The sequence below is a fragment of the Cyprinodon tularosa genome, unplaced genomic scaffold (genome assembly GCF_016077235.1).
Source record: "Cyprinodon tularosa strain WSP-4 unplaced genomic scaffold, ASM1607723v1 ctg280, whole genome shotgun sequence".
In the NCBI taxonomy this organism is placed as follows: domain Eukaryota; kingdom Metazoa; phylum Chordata; class Actinopteri; order Cyprinodontiformes; family Cyprinodontidae; genus Cyprinodon; species Cyprinodon tularosa.
In genome coordinates, this window is record NW_024038986.1 from 104,574 (window position 1) to 125,813 (window position 21,240).

Here is a 21,240-nt window from a genome sequence, read left to right on the forward strand (position 1 = left end):
AATAGATTTGAACTAAAATATAGTGAGATTGTGTAACACTTTTACTTGCTGGTACTGTATCAGCTAATGACATACTGTGCCTAGGATGTAATCCACCTGGGTAGATCTTCTTTATGGTTAGGGGGTCCGCTTCATGAAGCAGGTCGGGAACTCTGAGTGTTTGGTTTCACAACGGCTGTTATCAATTAGTTCAAGCAACTTTAACTAGATCCACTTCGAGTTTAGTGCGTGCGTAAGAAGTATGACAAGCCTATTCGACGAGTCACCATGACAACAGGCAACAGGAAGTGCTTATTTTACCCCACTGGAACAAGATATTTTAATGCAGAAATGCAAAAAAAAAATAAAACAAAAAAGGAGAATGTGTTTAAAAGACAGAGAAACAGCACTACAGCTTCAAAGGAGAGGGAGATGGAGAAGGAGAAGACTGTTGCTCGAGTTAATGCGTAAGTTTATATAAGGTGGTCTATGGCAGGCCACTTTAGCATTTGTTAAAAGCATTCTCCTACCTATTGGACCAAAACTTCAGTCTAATGTAATGTTGTTTAGCAGACTATTTAGGAGCCTACTTACTCTAAGAAGGAGGAGAAATCTTCTGACATGGTTCCACAGCCTGGCCAGCGGCAAAGACCGCTTACAAACAGGGGACTCATCCCCTCCAGCATGCTGCGAGAAATAGAAAAGTCTTTAGTCTTGATAACTTTAGTTTCTATGTCTGCTTTTGTGTTGATTACAACTGTAAACCAACTTGTAAAAACATGAGGAGGTCATTACTATTAGATCAGTGAAGTAAGATCTAATGATGGGCAACAGATAAAGTCCTGGAGATCTACTGTCCCCCAGCTTTTAGATGCATCTGTTCTCCAACACTCCTGAAGTGAAGGAAATGCCTCCGCAGAGCTAAATGACCGATAATACGGTAATTCACCCATTTGTTTCTGATCCATCTAAAAGCTGCAGGACAGCGATCTGCAGAACTGGAGATAGATCTGAAAATAAGAGAAAGAAAACATCTAGAATGAGAAAGTCTAGTGTTAGCACCACAGTGTCAGAGACTACAGAGATGCTGAAGGATACTGGACTCAGTTCAGGCAAATCGGCTGTAGTTTAACCATTCACAACACATGTCAACTCAAGGCACTTTGCAGTTCACCAGATCATCCAGTCAGATTGAACTAAACACTGAGTTATCACTAAGGATGTCCCAATACAACTTTTTTTTATTTCCGATGCCCAACTGATATTATTATTTGAGAATTGAAGGATACTGATATTGATATATTATATATATTAGTACGAATCATACCAGCTTTATTACTTATTACATACTCTAGCATGTTAGAGAAGGTGCTGGTAAAGATTCTCAGTCATCCAGGTCATAGTCATTCCAGAAAAGTTAAAAGTTGAGAAGATTAAATGCAAAAACATCGCCATCCCATAGCTGGAGTCTCTGAAAAACTCAACAGGATATTCTCCAAACACAAAATGCCAGTACATTTCAAACTCAACAGACCCTTAGACAGAGACTAGTACATCCTAAAGACAAAACCCCCAGACCTAATATGAGTGAAGTGGTGTCTGCAGTTCAATGCAAAGATGCATTAACCTGACTCCGCCAGATGGATTTGCTCCGCATATCCATCTGGAAACCTTCCGTTCAAGTAATTTTGGGAAGGGGCAAAAATACTGGTTAGCTGATTGGCCTATGTTGGTGATAGACGGGCCAAATAAACCAATCAGATCAACGAAGCATATGACGTACTAACAGAGCGACGACGAAGAGGAGCCAATTGATAGATCAAACTCTTGCTGAAACCAGTCGGGAGAAGAGCAAAAACATCTTTTCCTCTGAGAAAAGCCTCCAAAGAAGTGTTTTGCTCTTCTTTCAGTGAAGAAATAATCTGTAAGTCCGATAAAACTTGCTCGATAGCCACGCTAACGCTAGTTTCATCGGCTGAAGCCGCCATGTTCTTTAGACTGAACTGTCGCGCTTCTCGTTGCGTCACACCTCAACATGCCTCAAAGCCAACGCTGATTGGACGTTCGTTTGGTGAACGGCTCCAAATTTTCTTTAACGGAGAGTCTCCAGACTGATCTGCGAGTGAAACCTTAAAAGCTCGCGAGATCAGGATGGTCTGACAAGGCTAAAGATACATGGCCCAACACAGAACAGTGACCTCCTCGGGAGAATAGTCTGCGCTACATTATGGACAAAGGACATTCATTTGAGGACCAGAATGTTCACATTTTGGACAAAGAAGACAGGTGGTTTGAGAGGGGAGTGAAGGAAGCCATCTATGTTAAGAAAGAAAAAAAAAAAACTTAAACGGAGGGGGTGGACTCAGATTTCAGCTTTTATCTCTAGCCCAGTGTTGCTAGGGGGGGGCAGAGTTATTGGCATGTTCGACCTAGGAGAGTTGACTGACCCACCTAGTAGTCTCACAGAGAATATAGATCTTGGTCTCAATTTCCGGTTGGCCCTCTCAGTCTGACCGTCTGAAAATGATCCTAGGCTTAACAGATGTTATCAAAATCATAAATCTGTGTTTAGTCACCTATTATCAATCCCGGTCTTGACTGAAGATTGCTTTGGACGTTCTCTGTTCGATGACATAAGATAGAGGCTTGGGCTTGGTGTCGACAGCATCAAAGCAGAGTTTGACCAGGAAGGACGCAAGTCGGTCTCCTCCTTACAAAGAGAACTAGATCCGCTGCCATCTGCAGGCAATGAATGGAAAGGTTTTAATTATTAAATACACAGGAATACATTGCATGGTGGTTGTTCTTTATATTAATCTATTACCCCTGATGGACCCAATTAATCTGTCATGATCGCAGCCCCGGTAGCTGATCTAATTACTACTTCATTCACCTGCTGTACCCTCCAGCTCTCTAATTACCATTCATCTTATCCACCTGCTCCTTCTGCTTTTTTATACGGTTCAGCCCAGTTATCGGGGCCAGGATCATTAGCTATTCATGTTTGTCCAATGTGTTTGTTGTTTCGTTAGTTAGGTTTGTGGTTCATGTCCGGACTCCTGGGGGCCTGTGTGTCGAGAGGGTTTAGTGTTTGTCTTCTGTCTGCTGATCATGTTGCGGTTCTTCTCAGCTGAGCTCGTTCTGGTCATGTTTGGCTCACCATGCAGGTGGGCTCAGGTCCTGGCTCTTCTCCACGGAGCCCTAAGGGGAGTCAGTTTTAAGTCCCATGATCCTGGCTCCTGGTTGGAGCCGGTTTAAAGTTCTGCAGTTTCTCCTGGTACCATGCCTGTTCCTCTCAATCACTAGGCGTATCTGTCTGAGCTCATTGATGGGCTCAGACAGATGGGCTCATGGAACTCAGAACCTGCTTGGGAACTCCATGGATTCCTGGAACCCTGGATAGGTCGGATTCTTTTCGGATCTGAACCCCTGGTCGGGCTACGGATTCCTGGATCTCAGAACTGTCCAGTTCTGTTCCCTGACCTGGATCGGTCTCCTGTCTGCTCACTAGAGTTGCAGCATCAGGGACACTCTAGAAGGCCGGGCTCCGCATCTCACTGGCAGTCCATGGGCTGGATCCTGCCTGCCTGAGAGGAAGGACTGAACTGTTAATCCTAGTAAGTGTCTCTCGCCGATAATCATCTTCAGTCAGATTATTTTGGTCAATTATGTGTGTTTCTCCCACAGCCAGAGTGCCAGTGACGGTTGTTACCCTACCTTCTCCTGCAGCCGCTGCATGTCTACTGATCCACAGCAGCCTGTTTCTGCTCTGTTCCAGTTTTGTCTTTTGTCATTAAATGTTTTGAAACTTCCCACTGTCTGTTTGCCTGAATACCGGGTCCATCTGCCCCCTTTTATGACACAATCTTTTAAAATAGCAGACATTTGTCATATAACACGAAACCAGCAGCAAAGTCAGAAATATAAATAGCATTTTTTAATCATGGACCTTTATTGCTGAATAGCACCAGTCACAGAGAAATGTTTTCTTACCATGTTGTTGTCTGGAAGCCGTTTGTGGATTATGACGCAGCACCGACGGCCGCCTATGTTTATGCTTCAGTATTTCATCCATTCTGCTCCAAAACAGAAGAGAGAGAATTGCTGCCACCATTCATATGGAAACAACGATTTTATCATTGTCGTGATTTTATCTAAGGCCATCTGCGACAAGCATTCGTTCATCTTTAGTTTATATTTCATATACTCACAACATATAATGTGAAAACGGCTTGTTCTTGAAACTGGCCAGTTTTGCTTTTATTTCATACATTATAATGAATTTTACAAAACCCATGAGACATATGACGCATTTTAAAAAGTCACATGTCAACATGTCACATGTTGCCCTGCTGGTGACCTGTCCAGGGTGTACCCCACCTTAGGCCCAGGGACTGTCGGAGATAGGCACCAAATGGATGGATGGATGGATGGATGGATGGATGGATAGATGGATGGATGGATGGATAAATGGATGGATGAATTGATGGATCGATGCATGGAGTGAATGGAAAACTAATTTCGATGGATACAGGTTTTAAACAGTAAATGAGGAGCTTAGCAGAAAAATTACCATGGCGTATTGGTTACCGTGGCGGCATTCCAAGGTACCATTCAAGAACAGCTCCTCTTGACAAATTCACAAAATATGCCGCTTAAAACTTTAAGTTTAAGCATCTACTAAGTGGACATCAAACCCGCATCTATGATCACCAACGCCTGCTGGAGCTACGGTCACAACATGTTTTAAATACAGACATTTTTGACAGTTTAAAAAGCTGCGGAGAGCTACAGACGGACGTAAACAAGACAACAGCTTCCACACCTTCTCCAGCATCATCTGTCGCTGCTAAACCTGCCAATGGAACCACTACTGCTTCAACCACGTCAGCCTCTTCAACCCAGGGGGCTACCACCCTCACAGCATCGTCATCATTATCCTCTTCCTCCCCTGAGCCAGGAGAAGCGAGTGCTTCAGGAGCTAGAGGCAATAGTAGCAGCTCAACAACAACTGAAGTTGAAGTGCAGGAAACGGCTCCCTAATGCTCCAGCATCTTCCACCAGGGTAAAAAATCCCATTCGGATGATAAGATCCTATCCAGATCTTTCTGACATAACTGCTGCCAAGCAAACATGAATGATGTGCATTCCATAACTAGATATACAGTATCTACGAAATAAATGCAATCAAAAATAACTAGAACACAAGAATGGAAATAAGACCAATGAAAATTCAGAGATAAAACTTGAAATTCTCTTTACTATATACATGCTCCCAATCGGTAGAATTATTAGACAGCATGGGATTAATTTTCACTGTTATGCTGATGATACCCAGCTATATCTGTCTATAATCCAGATGAAGCAAACCCATTACATAGATTACAGGCATGTCTGAAGACATAAAAACCTGGATGACTCTTAACTTTCTGCTTCTGAATGCAGACAAAACAGAAGTTATAGTCTTTGGACCAGAGTCTCTGAAAAAGAAACTGATTAGCCAGTCACTTCATTTGGATGGGATTAAACTGATTTCAGATAATAAAGTAAAAAATCTTGGTGTTATTTTTGATCAGGACCTGTCATTTAAATCCCATATCAAAGAGGTTTCTAGAATTTCCTTCTTTCATCTGAGGAATATTGCAAAAATGAGAAATATCCTGTCCAGGGGTGATGCTGAGAAACTAGTCCATGCATTTGTTACTTCAAGGCTGGACTATTGTAATTCTTTACTATCAGGAAGTCCACAAACTGTAGTTAAAAGCCTTCAGCTGATCCAGCCAGAGTTCTGATGAAAATGAAAAAGAGAGATCATATCTCTCCTATCCTGGCTTCTCTTCATTGGCTTCCTGTTAAATCCAGAATAGAATTTAAAATCCTCCTTCTCACATATAAAGCCTTAAATGGCCAAGCTCCCTCTGATATCAGAGATCTGATTGTTCCTTATGTTCCTAACAGAGCACTTCGCTCTCAATCTGCAGGTTTACTAGTGGTTCCTAGAATTTCTAAAAGTAGAATGGGAGGCAGATCTTTTAGTTCTCAGGCTCCTCTCCTGTGGAACCAACTACCAGTTTTAGTCCGTGAGGCAGACACCCTGTCTACTTTTAAGGCTAGGCTTAAAACTTTCCTTTTTGATAAAGCTTCTAGTTAGAGTGGCTCAGGTTATCCTGAGCTATCTCTATAGTTCTGCTGCTATAGGCTTAGACTGCTGGAGGACATAGGGACCCCTTTTTCATCATTCTGCTTCATTCTATCTCTATTCTCCCACTCTGCAGAATCTGTTAGTTCAATCTCTAACGTTCTGCTCTCTCTGCTTTTTCTCATAGTAGCTTCATCTGGTCTGTTCCTGTTTGGCTGTGACTCCATCCTGGAGAGAAATATCAGCTGTGCTGCTGCCATCAACACCTTTGTTTCTAGATGTTGGAGCTTGGCCTGTTTTCCAGTGTAGTCCTGTTTCTCTGACTGTGACTAACTGGATGTGCTCTCTTCATCCTCTGACATGGGAGCTGGCTCGGAGCTCGTCTGCCTGGCTTTTGTGTTTCCTGGACGGGGCCGCCTGTGGAGCTGGTTGACAGTTGCCTTTTGTATCTATGCTTCTTTTTCTATGTCTGCTTCTGTCTCCTTGAACCCCAGTGGGCCTCAGCAGATGGCCGCTCACACTGAACCTGGTTCTGCTGGAGGTTTCTTCCTGTTCAAAGGGAGTTTTTCCTCTCCACTGTCGCTACAAGCATGCTTAGTGTGAGGGATTGCTGAAGAGTCAATGAGTCGATGCAATCAACTGGTTTTTCTTAGAAAATTTTGAACCAATCTGACTGAATGATCTGGTTGAACTGGGGCAATTGAGCCTCAGTGTGAAGAAAACTTTTCTGCAAATCCAAAAAGTGTAGGTCACATTTTAGTTTCCTGACCTGAAATTCAATATTTTTTGTAACATGATGTTAACATTTTTTTTTTTAAATCAGTCCATCTACCTCCTTCAGTTTTACAAACATCAATCTCAGCTTCAAACTGCAACAAACAACTAAATCAATAGAGGAGATCATCTCTCCATCCGGGGGTCATACTGCTCCAGTTAATTTAATAACACAAATACATTTTTACTGAATGTCTCCCGACTCTTTGTTTGTTAACTCAATGTTGGCCAAAAAAGTTTCTGATAGCATCCATCCGTCTTAAAGCGTTTTATTTAAAACAGACACATTTTCCACTGTTTTATGAGACAATAAGAAAGTTCAGACTGTGTTTAGGAAGTGGTAAAGTTTGTTCCTCCATGGCTGGGTGAAGATACATGTTGCACACCTGACTTCCTGGAGAATGTGGTAACACCACTGCCTGATTTCAGGCGGGGGATGGTAAGCATGTCTCTAAGTCATGTACAGTACAACGCTTACTGTAATTTTAAAAGTGAAGGGATAATAAAAGTATAGTTTTTATATTTCCATCTTGTTCAGTTTAGGTTATGCATTTTTTTTTTATAAATTACACATTTTAAATCAGTTAAATGGTAAATGACCTGTACTGATAAAGCCCTTTTAGTGCCTTTAAGAACATTCATTGATTTACAAACACACTGATGGTGGTTGGCTACATGGTAGCCATTGCTGGCCTAGGTCTCACTGCCGTGCATTGGCCCTCTGACCGCTGTGTTCTGTTTCCATTTGGTCAAGTAAGGATCAAGGTGATGGCAAAGACGCCTTCCTTTCTTTTGTTCCAAAAGAAATTGTCAAAATCTTTTGATATAAAAAAAAAAAGAAAAATATTTATGGTCTGATTCCCAATAGAGATTTTTGTTGATTATCAAGAAGATGTAAATATTTTCTCTTCCCATTAAGAAAAACGTTCCGATCTGATTCTCAGTTTTCATTGTTTATTATGATTTGAGACATCCTTTCTGTTTGATTTCCTTTCAGAAATAATATTCTTGGTTTACTAACAATAATTACACATTAAAACTGCCAGGGGAAGTTATAAATCAGGGCTTAGCATTAGGTTCTATTAGATATTATTTATGGTCTGTACCACATCATTCTACAGAGGATATATTCTGCTTAAATGAATAGGAAAAATTTGAAAATAAATTTGAAAATAGCTTGCACAAATAACAAAATCCAGGTCTTGGATCTGCAGTGCCAAAAAAATAATTGGCCTTATTCATATCTTTGTTTTTTTTTACACCTAATAATGATGATTATGCATTACTTTGAGAATTAGTCAACGCTCCTTCAAAGTTTTTTTTTTTTTTACACCTAATAAAAATCATTCATTGAGGGCGTGCAGGTGGCGCAGCAGTTAGTGCGTACCACCCATGTATGGAGGCCTTACTCCTTGACTCGGGTGACCCGGGTTCGAATCGGACCTGTGGTCCTTCCCCACATGTCTCTCCATCTCTCTCATACCTCCTTTCCTTTCTGCCTACTGTCTATAAAATGAGCCACTAGTGCTGTAAAAACTCAAAATATATATATATAGATTACTTTGATAATTAGTCAACATGAACCTATATTGTTGGTTATATTTAGCTTGCTAATGCTCCTTTAAAGGTTAACCCTTAATGGTTTCCCTCTCAACCAGTAATAATAATACTTCCGTTTGCTTTATTCACGATCCTTTGAGTCCTTTAGTCAGTTTCAGTTTGCATCAAGAGACTAAATCGACTCTCTCACCCGTCTGAGAGGAGTTTACTCCTATCGACAAAATATTTACTTAGAAACAAATGACATTTATTCACTCAGTAATACGGTAACCTTGACTCAAAGTGTTATTCTGTAAACGGTCAGAGCTGCTTCAGATGTCAGAGGATCTGGCTGCTCTGTACTGCTGCTCTCACCTTATGCTGAAACTTCAAATCAATTAACTCTTTAAAGGATTCACTTTTGACCCATTTTTTGGAGAAATTTGTGCACCAGTTTGTTTCTAAGCCACAGCTGTATCAGAGGGTTTAGACAGCTGATAAAAGTGAGATATTACCTTATAATTCAGAAAGATAACAGCTCATCCAGGGATTTTTGATCGTCACCTCAGAGCAACATAGGCCGCTCCATGTTTTCTCAGCGTTATTTTTATTAACACTCCTCGCTCAGTCTTCATCATCCTCACCATCTACAGCTGTCTGGGTTATGATCCTCCGTTTGTGTTTGCTGTTGTTTAGGGCGTTTCGTAGTGCTTCCACCATTAAGGGTTTGCACAGAATATGGCAGTCAAAGCTTTTCTACCTGAAGTAACTGTACCTTTCAGTTCAGGGCTGTAACTACTATTGAGGAGACCAAGGTAGCGCGCGCTGTTTTTTTATTTATTTATATTTTTTCCTAAGTTTTGTATATAAAATAACAATAAATTACTCTGAATCTGGCAGTAGGACACTGATCCAGGTTTCCCACAAAACTGCGAGGTGTTTCATATTTTAAAAGCAGAGAGTAGCGCGATTTATAAAAAATATATAATAAATGTTTTTTTAAAAAGCAGTAATTGGGCTCAAAATGGTAGAATTCACAACAAAAATTAAGACACTGGAGACGATTCATTCATCTTTCCGGTGGAAAACTTTTATTTACAAGTCGATATCCAACATATTGTCCAGAAATTCACAATACAGCGCTTACTCTGGCTTAGTCTCTTATTTCCCCCCAATCAGGTGGGGGTGGGGGGGCTCAAAGAAAGATGACAAAAATCAAGTTTTCATGCTTATTATGCCTGAAATGTCTAGCCTGACGTAGTCCTACTCAATTCTAGTCAGAATGAGTCTGATGCTGCTCCATAGAGCTGTGATTATGGGGCGTGTTTCGAACGAACCAGGAAAAAAAATGCCTCTGCACTCAATTGGATGGACCTACAACCAATAAGAGCAACGGAGTGCGTGACGTATGTTAAGCGACCAAGGGAGCCAGCTGATAAATTAAACTTTTGCCGAATCCCGTAGGAAAGACGCCAAAAACATCTTTCTTTTCAACAAATGCCTTGATCGCGTTTCTCTGTTCCTCTTTTAAAATTAATTTGCTGTCGATATCTTCTAGAACAGACCTAATAGCAGAATCTACACACCTCAACTCTCAAGCGGCAGCCATTGTTGTTGTCACCCAAGCGCGCTTTGGTCACGTGGTTGATTACGTGACTGTTGATCATCTGTCCATCATCGTATAAAGCCCGCCCTGACAATTTGATTGGCCCGCCAGATATTGTGCGAGCATACTCGCGCTACTATTGAGCAATGGCAGACCGAACTTCCCGACCTCAAACCTTGTGGGCGGGACTAAGTTCGGAATGGCACCCAGGCTATGAAATGTCTGGCAGGGAAAGAGGAAAAAAGAAATACACCGAGTAGCTTGTTCAAAAGTCATAAAGATGTTGCTTTTGCTCCTTAAGACTCTGAAAATGGCCAGATTTATTTTTGGTGTTATGTAAATGAATTGAATTGGATTAAATTCAATTGAAGAGTCTGCCAATCCTATAGCTGTAGGCGAAGAGCTGAGTCTGGTTTTGAAGAGCTTTCTTTCTTGTGTCGAGGTATGTCTGGTGACATCACTGAAGTAGATCGGAAGGGAATTTAAAGGATAAAGTTTAGAGTGATGAAACTGTTCCTTTCTAAAGCCAGAGGTTAGCCTGGCCGGGTGAGATTTATGACCAGACTTTCTGCATTGGATAGATTAAAACTGTTAAAGTGTAATACTGATTGTGACTCATCCATTGCTTTGAATAACGTGCTTGTCTTTAATGTCTTTGTGAGAAAAGAAAAGTCTGAATATTACTATGAAAGAGAAGAAGTTTGTCCTTGTGGTGAACCAACCTCTGAGAGTTCGGTGAGGTCTGAAATGCCCATGATGTTGCTTAGAGAGGAAGACATTCTGAGATTATCAGATGTTTCAACATCACAGGAAATGGCAATGTGAATGTTTTGGCTCTTTTTCTTGCTCTGTTCAGTGCCGTGGTGAATTTTGTGGACCTCAATGCTGCCTTCACAAAAACCCAGAGAGGATATCTACAGAGGTCCGTTACACAAAGCAGGTTTTAAAACTCAGATTAAAATCCTCAACTGTATATTCAGAGGCGTGCACAGACATTTTGGGGGGCAGGTGCTCAGGAGGGGGGGAGGGCACTTTCTAGCGCACGTGTAACACTTAATTATAAAAAAAAATAAACGCATGTTGAATGAAATTTGACTTTTATTTGTAACATTCTCTAAACGTGAGTTTTCAATGGAAAAAAGTCACATCACCAACAGAACAGACTAAAGCGTACTTCTTTCATCTGTGTCTTCCCTGAACTCTTCCTCATCTCCTGTCCTGGTAGATGTTGATGGTATAGAGCTTCCCTGCTGTGACTGGCTACAATATAATAATAATAACTATCATGACAATAATAATAATAATAATAATAATAATAATAATAATAATAATGATAATAATAATAATAATAATAGCTTTAACAAATATGCCACATTAGTTTAAATAATGGGCTATTAGGGCAACATGACTGGAAGTCTTGTCACGTGGATATGACTTATGGTAGCCTACAAAATAATAGCTATTTTAATACCTGCTGCACAAACCACTTAAAAATAAAATGTGAACAGCTTTTAAGATTTTTCAATATGATTAACCCTCCTTTCTTGGCATTGTGCTGCAATTACTAAATCAATATACAATTAAGACAATAAAGAGACCAAAATGTGTTAATTTTTGTTGCCTAACAAAACCTATACAACAGAAAACGTTTGTCTTAACACATAGATTTGTACAGAAGAGGATTAGGGCCACTGAAAGAAAAAAAAAGTTAACTGATTTTTAAATTTTATTTCAGTTTAACATGGGAAAAAAGTCAGAATTCTGACTTTTTTATTGTCAGAATTCTGAGATTAAAGTCAGAATACTGAGCAAAAAGTCAGAATTCTCAGCAAAAAGTCAGAATTATGAGAAAAAAGTTAGAATTATGAGATTAAAGTCAGCATTCTGACTTTTTTCCCATACTAAACTGAAATAAAATTTAAAAATCAGTTAACTTATTTTTTTTTTTTTCAGTGGCCCTAATCCTCTTCCGTAGATTTGCAATTGCAAACTCTACCAAAATTATTTGTAGCCTATGTGGTCGTCCTCACGTTATCTGTCATTGACTTGGGCTACAGTGTAAAACTTTCAGAATCAGATTTATTGCCATTGTTAGTGAAGGAGTTCACAAACTAGGAATTTTTTATGGTACAATCGTGCAACATGAAACATATAATATGGAATAGGTAAATAAAATTATAAAAATATCTAAAAACTGTGAGTATACGTCATGCAATAAAATAGACTAATGTATACACTTAAGATAAAAAATATGGATACAAAATATAAAAAGTAAAATAGCATCTTACAAGGAGACAACTAGTTTATCTGGTGACCAGTCGGCAAAATGCGTGTTTGGTGCTGCTGAATGAGACATTTTAATGCACAACAAAATGATTCTGCGGACGCCTGCTGTTTTTAAAAGCTAATGATTCTAATGGACCAAGGGAATGATTCTTTTTTTTATAAAAAAAAACTACAACAAAAATCTAACTAGATAAGGAAATAAAAAAGTGAGCGGCGACAGACGACACTCTGAGTTTACTGAAGTTTACCTTCTCTGGGTTTTGTTCTGCTCAAAACCTAAAAAAAAGTTTTGGGAGAATGTTACTATGGCAACAGAAACAGAGGATGCGTTAACTCTCTTCATGAAACGGAAAACTCAGAGGGCCGGATCTATCAAAGGTTTGCGTGTATAAAAACGTGAGCTATTTCACTGCGCACGCTAAAAAATGTACAAACTGATCTATCAACAGCGTGCTAAAAGGATTTGGTCTTTAAAACGTGCTAAATAGCGCCTCTTATCCATTTAGTACTTTTTCTGCAATGAATATGCAATATGGGGCGTTTACACGCAAAAGTGCGTCTTGTGGGAGGAGAACATGTAAATATATTAATTTAGCACTCGCAAAGTGATTTATTGAACCTGAAAGCAATTTTGCTAACGGTATCTGACTCTATATTTAACGCGTTTCAAAAGAAGGTGCAAATGGTCTGTATGCGTAATTGCGCACACATGGCAGCGGTTATTGTCGCAAGAAGGAGACATCGAAATGAAGCAAGGAGACGCAGAGAACGCATTTTTTCACTCCGTGTGAATATTTTTGGAATGAACGAGGAAACGATCATCAAAACATGTCGTTAATCCAGCATTGCCATTTTGGAGCTGTTGGGGGAACTCCGAATGGATTTGGAGCCAGCCACAAGGAGGACCCACGCAATACCAGATATCACAAAACTCCTTGCAACATTGCACTTTTTTGCATCTGGGTCATTCCAGCGTACGGTTGCAGCGAGAGCTGGGATCTCCCAATCTCGTTTTTTTATGAGTGCTGTCCAAAGTGCTGTCCGATGGGGTCGGGGTTCTCCCCCCTGTGCCTGTGGAGCAACATGCCAATGCTGCGGGGATGCGTACGCGCAGTAATCTCATCCACAGTCACTTCTTGTGAGCCATTTGGTATGTGCATTTTTCTACAGGCCAATACAAAACACCTGTTTTTTTGTTTTTTTTACTGCAGTGAAGTAGAAATTCAGCCACATACCACCTTAGGGAATAAAGGTTGCCAAAGTTTTTTTCTTTATATATATATATATATATATATATATATATATATATATATATATATATATATATATATATATATATATATATATATATATATATATATATATATATATATATATATATGTTGGGGGTAAGACTTAAATTTCTTAATGCGTCTCCAACAGTTTTGCACCTGCCACCAGTTATGCAATCACTCTTGTTAAATCACCCGCAAACCATGGTTCAGCCCCTCGCGCAAAATTCCAGTTTGCGAGCGCAAATTACTGCACGCAAAATTGGATCTTGATAAATCCGGCCCTATGTCAGGAAATAAAAAAGTGAGCGGTGACAGACGACACTCTGAGTTTACTGAAGTTTACCTTCTCTGGGTTTTGTTCTGCTCAAAACCAAAAAAAAAAGTTTTGGGAGAATGTTACTATGGCAACAGAAACAGAGGATGCGTTAACTCACTTTATGAAACGGAAAACTCAGAGTTTCCCATATTTCAGATTTAGAAAATGTTTCTTTTCAGTTTTAAGTAAACCTGCTTTGTGAAACGGACTTTCATTATTTTTCATTCTGTTTTTGTGTCTTTCGACAGAAGTTTTTCTGCCTGTTGGATCCAGATGACGGATAGCTTGTGTTCCATCAACTAGAAGCTACCGATCAAAGAGGGTTTGTTTTCATTTCTTTGAAGGTTCAACATTTAAAATAGCTGCTCATTAGCTCCCTCTCTGGTCAACATAACGTTAGTGTGTGCAGGGTTGATATTCCAGCTTGACTTTGACCCCAAATATCAACCATAACTAGTGGCTTGGTGGTGTTCCCTTTAAAAAATGGAGGCCCCACCCTAAAAACTTTACTGCAAGGAAGTCGCTTACTCTAACAAGACTTCGATAAAAAGACGAAACCATTAGCCTCTATTTCTGAGATATTTACGACGGAGTATTAGGGCCACACATGAAGAGAAAAAATATTTTTGCCATGACGAGATTAAACTCAACATGTCGACTTTAAAGTCGACATGTCGACATTAAACTCAACATTTCGAGAATAAAGTTGAAATGTCATGACGAGATTAAACTCGCCCTGTCGACTTTAAACTCGCCATTTCGAGAATAAAGTTGATATATCGTGGCGACTTTAATCTCGACATTCCAAAGTTTGGAAAAAGAGCAACCGCGCTCCACAGCTGCAGTCTGCGTTTTAAGAGTGAAGGTAGTCTTTGACGTGCTGCACCGATTCTAAAGTACAATTTGACCAAATCATCTACACAAGGCATGTCTGATTCTGGATTCCATGCATGTATCCCGTGCAGCGGTTGGCTCTCTGGAGCTAATTTCAACTTTATTGTCCACACGTCGAGATTAAACTCAACATGACATTTCAACTTTATTCTCGAAATGGCGAGTTTAAAGTCGACATGTCGAGTTTAATCTCGTCATGGCAAAAATATTTTTTCTCTTCATGTGTGGCGCTAATACTCCGTCGTAGATATTGGTTCAGGTTAGGGTTGGAAGATTATTTTTATTTGCATCGCAATTGTAATTTAAAAATTAAGATTTCCAAATAACAGAGGCAGAGACCAAGAGACTAACTTTCTCACTGCAGACCTGTAGGAGGCAGTAATCAATGAAGGTGACGAGTTGCTGAGGATTAAAACCTAATGTTAGAACAGAAAGGAAGAAAGAGTTGCAGCTGGTGACCAGATCAATGCATCCATGCAAGTTACAATTTTATCATTTCTGCCAAAATCACACAGCTCTAGTTTATTCGCTGCTATATCCTACATTTTCCAGAAGAATTTATTAACTTCATAATTTGGTGACTGAATGCAGTAAATATGATTTGGTTGGCTACTATATTTTAAGTATTAGATGTGAAAACACAGACATCAATGATAAGATATCCAACAGCAGTCTTTAAAAGTCTAAACATTTATTGCAGTTGTTTCAAATGAGAAAAATATACCTCTTTAATTGATGCCAGGAATGTAATTAGCTATTTTTTAAAATATTCTGTGCAATGTTGGAAATATTCTGTAAGTGTTTTTAAGTTCATAGACAGTAGCAAAAGGTGAATATTGGTTGCTTGCAGATTTCGGGATTGGCCCCTTTCTTTTGCTTATCTGAAAGCCACATCAGGAATACAGCGTGCATCACACAGCAAACCAAGCAGCCGTATGTCATCTGCAAATCTACACCCACAGACACAGGAATTCGGTAGAAAGTGAGCGCAGTGAGATGTTGTGGTTTTATGTGTGATTTCTCATTCTGGCTTTCATTTTGAACATTGTGTTGACTGAAAAACAGAATGGTTAAGGTCTCAGCCCTGTACTGTCTGTGTTTTACAATGCAAGTGCACTGTTTTTATTTATTGCAACTTCCTATTTCCTTTTAGGGACATAGGCAACAGGAATATTACAGATGCCTGATACCTGCACTACTATGAGTGTGTGGGTCGATTACTCTCATTCCAAATGACATGGCGTGTCAAAGTAAATGAGTGGGTGACTTTTGTTTTCATTTTTTCCTCATAAACGGCTCTTGATAAGTAAGATGAAAAAAATTCAGGCAGTCGCTAAGAACACTTGTTTCTGCATGGTTATTAAATATTTTAAACATTAACTGCCTTTTTTTAAAGCTTGAGTGGCTTTCTTAGATGTTTCAGCATTAAAATATTATCACCCAGATTGTTTTATTATTTGGTATTGCTGTCAGTTCCACTGTGCATACATGAAAAACTTTAAGCAGGCGCATCTTTGGGCAGCCATATTGTTCCTGCTGCGTTTTCATCATATTAACATATTTTCCTCCACTGGGAGGAGGCCAAGGAGGCAACCTGGGCTACGTTTCCATGCTGGCCAAGAGGAGCTGGAGGGGTCTGGGGAGAGGGAGGTCTGGGAATCTCTGCTGAAATTGCTGCCCCGGCAATAAGTAGACATCTACGACTAATTCAATTACTGGAGAAATAATATTTGACAATATGCACTTATTTCCTTATGCCTTATAAAAAGCTGTCTTTTGATTGGCAGCATAATAGGCAAGAAAGCCAAATGGAGGTAACTTAAAAGATAATGTTTGCTTAAAATTGTATGGTGTCACTGGAGGGACATTTCAGAAGCAAAATTATCATAATCTGTATGTCCTGTTATGTTCATCTACATTTATTTGTGAGAAAAATTAAATGACAACATTTTAGGAAGTAGAACACGGACACAACACTGCCTGCAGTTTAAGAAACTTCTGGAATGTCTTGATTATAAGTTATACAATTACAGTATAAAAGGCAATTTTTTTTTTGATCCAGTTTTAAAAGAAAATGTTAAAGACAAAATGAATATGAAAGAGCCAAGAACCTTACTGGGAAGAAAGGACTAGCTATGCCAGAGGCTTAAATTCACTGGAAAAAACGATCTAGAAATAAGTCAAACTTCCTTAAACTAAGTTGAATCACCCTTAATTTGAGTAAATGAGGTACTTTGCCAATGGAATGAGTATTTTTATTCTTAAAATAAGATAATTACATAATATGCACTTGAAATAAGACAATGCAATTGAGTTTTCTTATTTTAAATGTAAATTGTCTTGTTCCATTGGCAAAATATCTCTTTTACCTCCTCAATCCAAGAGGAGGTCACTTATTTCAAGAAAAAATTACTTATCTAGATTTGGATTTTCAGTTGGTTCCTGATTTAGCTGTTTGGGAGCCGCATCCAGAAGCATCAATTTAAAGACTTCTATGTGTTTTATATCTATACATGGTGTATTTGATCAGACTCCAGTGGCCTGCCAAAACCATTATTAGATGGCGACGGAGCAGAATCCACCAACCAGCAAAGATAAATACTTTCAGAATGTGGCGTTATCTCTGAAACTAGTAAGTCTAGATAGTTTTAATATTTCTGAATTATTTCATACCAAGAACAAATAAAGAACAAATTAGCTTTATTGGTTCCTACAGGAAGCAGGTCTGCCTCTATCCGTCTTCTTCTGAAGAGATTTATAAATTTATTTTTATAAAAAAAAAAATAGAGGAGTATAGATATTAATGAACATTAAACGACGTGAATATACCAGAATTCCATCTGCAGTTCTCCTGGCAGGTCGATGTCAGACTAATGCAATATTTACAACAGACACTAAATACAGAAGCCATAAAGTTCATCATAGTTCAGACAAACAAGTCAATGACTTTAAGAGAGAAAGAAAAAGGTTAATTATTTGTACTGTACTGCTCTCACTGATATTGCACTGATTGCTTTAATATTGTGTTTACTGATATGTTGCACTCAATGATAATGATAATAAATGCTGCACATGACCTGTTTATGCCACTGTTTATCACTCTAGTGCACCCAGATCACTCAGAGATGATTCACCATAACAAACACAGACTCCAGCAGGAATTTATGCTCTCTCCCAGTAAAGCAGTATTTTCGATTTATAATTAAATTGTGGTTTATTAGAAACCTGTCCAAAATTAACATGCAAAACCTGGCAAATGATTTCAAACTACACTAAAAAACAACGTCCTTAAAAGACATATTGAAAAAAACAGAGAAGATTTGGAAAAACAGAAGTACCCAAGTTATAGAGTCTAGCAGAAATAAGTCACCACTGTGCAGAAAAATTGTTTACCTGAAGAAAAAGTGAGCAGTGCCACAATTTTTCTGTTTAGAGGAGTGAAAAACGGCAAAGTAAAGTCGAGTACGGGAGCTACAGAAAAGCTTAATCATGCTGAACACTTAAAAACAAAAAAACCTTTTTGGACAATGATACCAACCAAAGCGGCAGGAGCCGCATGATTCAGGATTACGTCTTTAACCTAAACCAATCTGATCCTAACTGACTCAAAGCTTTACGTTTAAGAAGGGGAACATTTTTAAATAAAGGAAACAGTTTTAAGATTATATAGTTTAAAAAGTCTATATATCATCACTCTTCTTGTCTGTAGTTGGATTTTCAGGCCAAAAGAGCAGAATTCATCATTGAGTATAGAGTGCATCAGAAGTCACTACACCTCCACTGGTAATGGTAATTAATGGTGTGTTTGAGTGTAGATTGTTTTCTAAGATTAAATTAGACCATTTACCAGAATTTAAATGAAGTTGGGTGGAGGTCACACATTAAAAGTTGTTTCCACGAACATCAGAGATCTCTACTGGTATAACACTGAAAATAACACTGAAAAACCTGATTTCTCGAAATAAAATATTTAAATCCATTTTAGTCGTTCTTTTTTTTTTCTTTAGAAACTAAAATATGATGTGTGCATAAAAAAATTACATTATTTAGGATTGAAACATGCTCCAACCAATCTTTAAAATGAAAAGTCTGCATGTCGACAGATTCATTAACCTTCAGTAAAACTCTCTTTCAAATAGTTTGATTTGTTTCTCCCAGAGAACTTTTTAAAATCAAGCTTGAAGGTTTGGTCTTACCTTAACAGAAGCTCCCGCCGGCACAACCTTCCGCTCACCACGGTCTCTTTTCTACTCTGTAAAAATGCATGGTGCATTATTCCACAGGAAATCTATTCTCACCTTAACAAGAATCCACAGTAAATGCCAAATAAAGAAAACCTAAAAATCTGCTCTGAAAACATCAAACATTTTTAAAACCAAATTTGAATATTGCAACTTCAATGTTTATGATGTAGTGAAAAAACATGAACCCAGAATGGATAGAAGAAAGAGACAAACCTCAGTGCAGTCTGAGGAGGAAAAGGCAGCCGCCACTCCTGCCCCCAGTTTTTATACCTACGGCTGCAGTCAAACACAGGATCCAAGGGTGTTGTGCTCATCTGTACGTTTACTCCAACAATACAGAAAGATAATTCATCCTTTTTTTGGCTTGTTTGATTTCTTTGACTTTCATCAATAATGAATAATAGTGTCTGTATTTCTTTGATGAAGAGGATGACTTTTGGGATTTTGAACAACTTCAATTCTATCATCAGTATTAATGTTAGAAATGCTGATTAGTTATAGTTATAGTTAGTAGTTATTTCTCTCAAAAGTAACTGAGTTAGTTTTTGTAACTAGCTAGTTTTTATTATCTAAACTGTGTATACATTTAAAAAAAAAAAGGCTGTCTTTTTTAACTTAAAGGTATTGTGGAGGATTTTCGCCTCTCCATTTAAAAAAAAAATGCACGTGCGAGAGCGTGCACAATCCCATTTCTCCTCGTGCACGCTCTGTTTAAAAGTTGCTGTTCTCATAGCTAATCCAAGCTTACTGTGTCCGACCGTCCGCCCTAACCTCTGAATCCCTCCGTCACTATATAGAGCGGGGACTATATAGTGAACTCAGTTAACTGACCGTTCAGACAGATGATCACTGCTTTTTGCTCCATTGGTCACGTAACTCCTCCTCCACCGCGCGGTGCCTGCGCCATCTTTGTTATTAGTCACTGCTGTCGGGTAGCGACAGTCTATGGCGACAGCGGGCCGCTGTGACAGCAAATCCCATAAAGCATTCCGGGAGATATCTGCATCTTCTGAGGCCTTTCTTTTCTTCTCATTCACTTCGTAGACACTTTTTTCCCTTCCGACCTTCGGCCATTTTCAAAGAACCGCAGAGAGAACGGCGAGCTTCAATGAAACCGTAGCTCACGCCTGAAAGTGCACAGAAAAAGATAGCTAACGGGACGAGCACATAGGACGGCCTTACATAAACATATCAACAGAATGATTGACAGTTAGGAGGACCACTGATTGAGATGATCCACTCGGAAATAAAAGATCCTCCTCTATACCTTTAAATTATAATTTTAAGTTCAATTATCAAATATAATGTAATGTAATATTGCTCAATTGAGTCTCAGCAAATCTGTGCTGTTAGAACACTTATCATTTGCAATATATTCACGTAGATATGATTATTGTTATTTATGCAATAAACTAAAGTAGATATTTTAGTCCACAATTGATTTATTTATCCAGCAAAAAAGTACCCAGAAAGAACTAACGCATACTCAGGGACAACATGCACACTCCAAGCAGAAAGACCCCAGGCAGGGAATCGAACCCAGAACCTTCTTGCTGCAAGGCAGCAGTGCATGCCACTGAGCAACCATGTTCTATTTGTAAACATGCATCTTTAGTTGATTCATGTATTTTTGTTCACTCAATTTTTCTTTTTACTGGTCTTACTCTCCATCATCTCCTGGAGTTTGCCGTCACAAAGCTGGCAGCCAGAGCTCAGAGGGTTCAGAGCAACAAAGACCAAATCCCCACAGAGACTAGATTATTTTGTCCTTTAAAGTCTAAGCTTGTATTTTTGAAAAACATAAATAATAATTAATATACATTATTTTTTTAAACTGGGCCCATGTGGATAGGCCTAAGCAGCTGGTGCTTATTAGGCGCCTTTTCAAGTCAAGAGACTCTAAAATTATTTAAATTACATTCAGCCATTTACCTATTTACACAGGTGTTAGCAAGCTATATTGTAACCTCCACTGCCCCAGGGTACCGTGACAGAACCAAGGCTGCTTTACTTAAGGCACCAAAAGGCCCTGTGACCACTGCCAGTAGGCAATGTGGAAAAAGTGTCTTGCCAAAGGGCCACAGAACTGAGACATACAGACAGAGTTTGGGTTTGAACCTGTGGCCCTCCAGTTGCAGGAACATCTTCAAACTATGCAATTGTCCCCCAGTTATCTTACTGTCTTTAAA

The 21,240-nt window shown here is 39.0% G+C and overlaps 1 protein-coding gene across 1 annotated transcript in view; it reads right to left on the minus strand.

Annotated features, from left to right (window-relative positions):
• Window positions 1-19,275, minus strand: part of LOC119786884 (forkhead box protein P3-like) — a 31,516-nt gene extending 12,241 nt beyond the window's left edge. The window contains exons 1-5 of the mRNA XM_038290448.1: window positions 19,265-19,275; window positions 19,004-19,059; window positions 3,973-4,055; window positions 2,556-2,718; window positions 574-666 (exon numbers count right to left, since the gene is read on the minus strand). Coding sequence (XP_038146376.1) covers window positions 574-666; window positions 2,556-2,718; window positions 3,973-4,054 — 338 coding nt within the window. The 5' untranslated portion in view covers window position 4,055; window positions 19,004-19,059; window positions 19,265-19,275. The remainder of the gene's footprint in view (window positions 1-573; window positions 667-2,555; window positions 2,719-3,972; window positions 4,056-19,003; window positions 19,060-19,264) is intronic.
• Window positions 19,276-21,240: the final 1,965 nt, after the last annotated feature.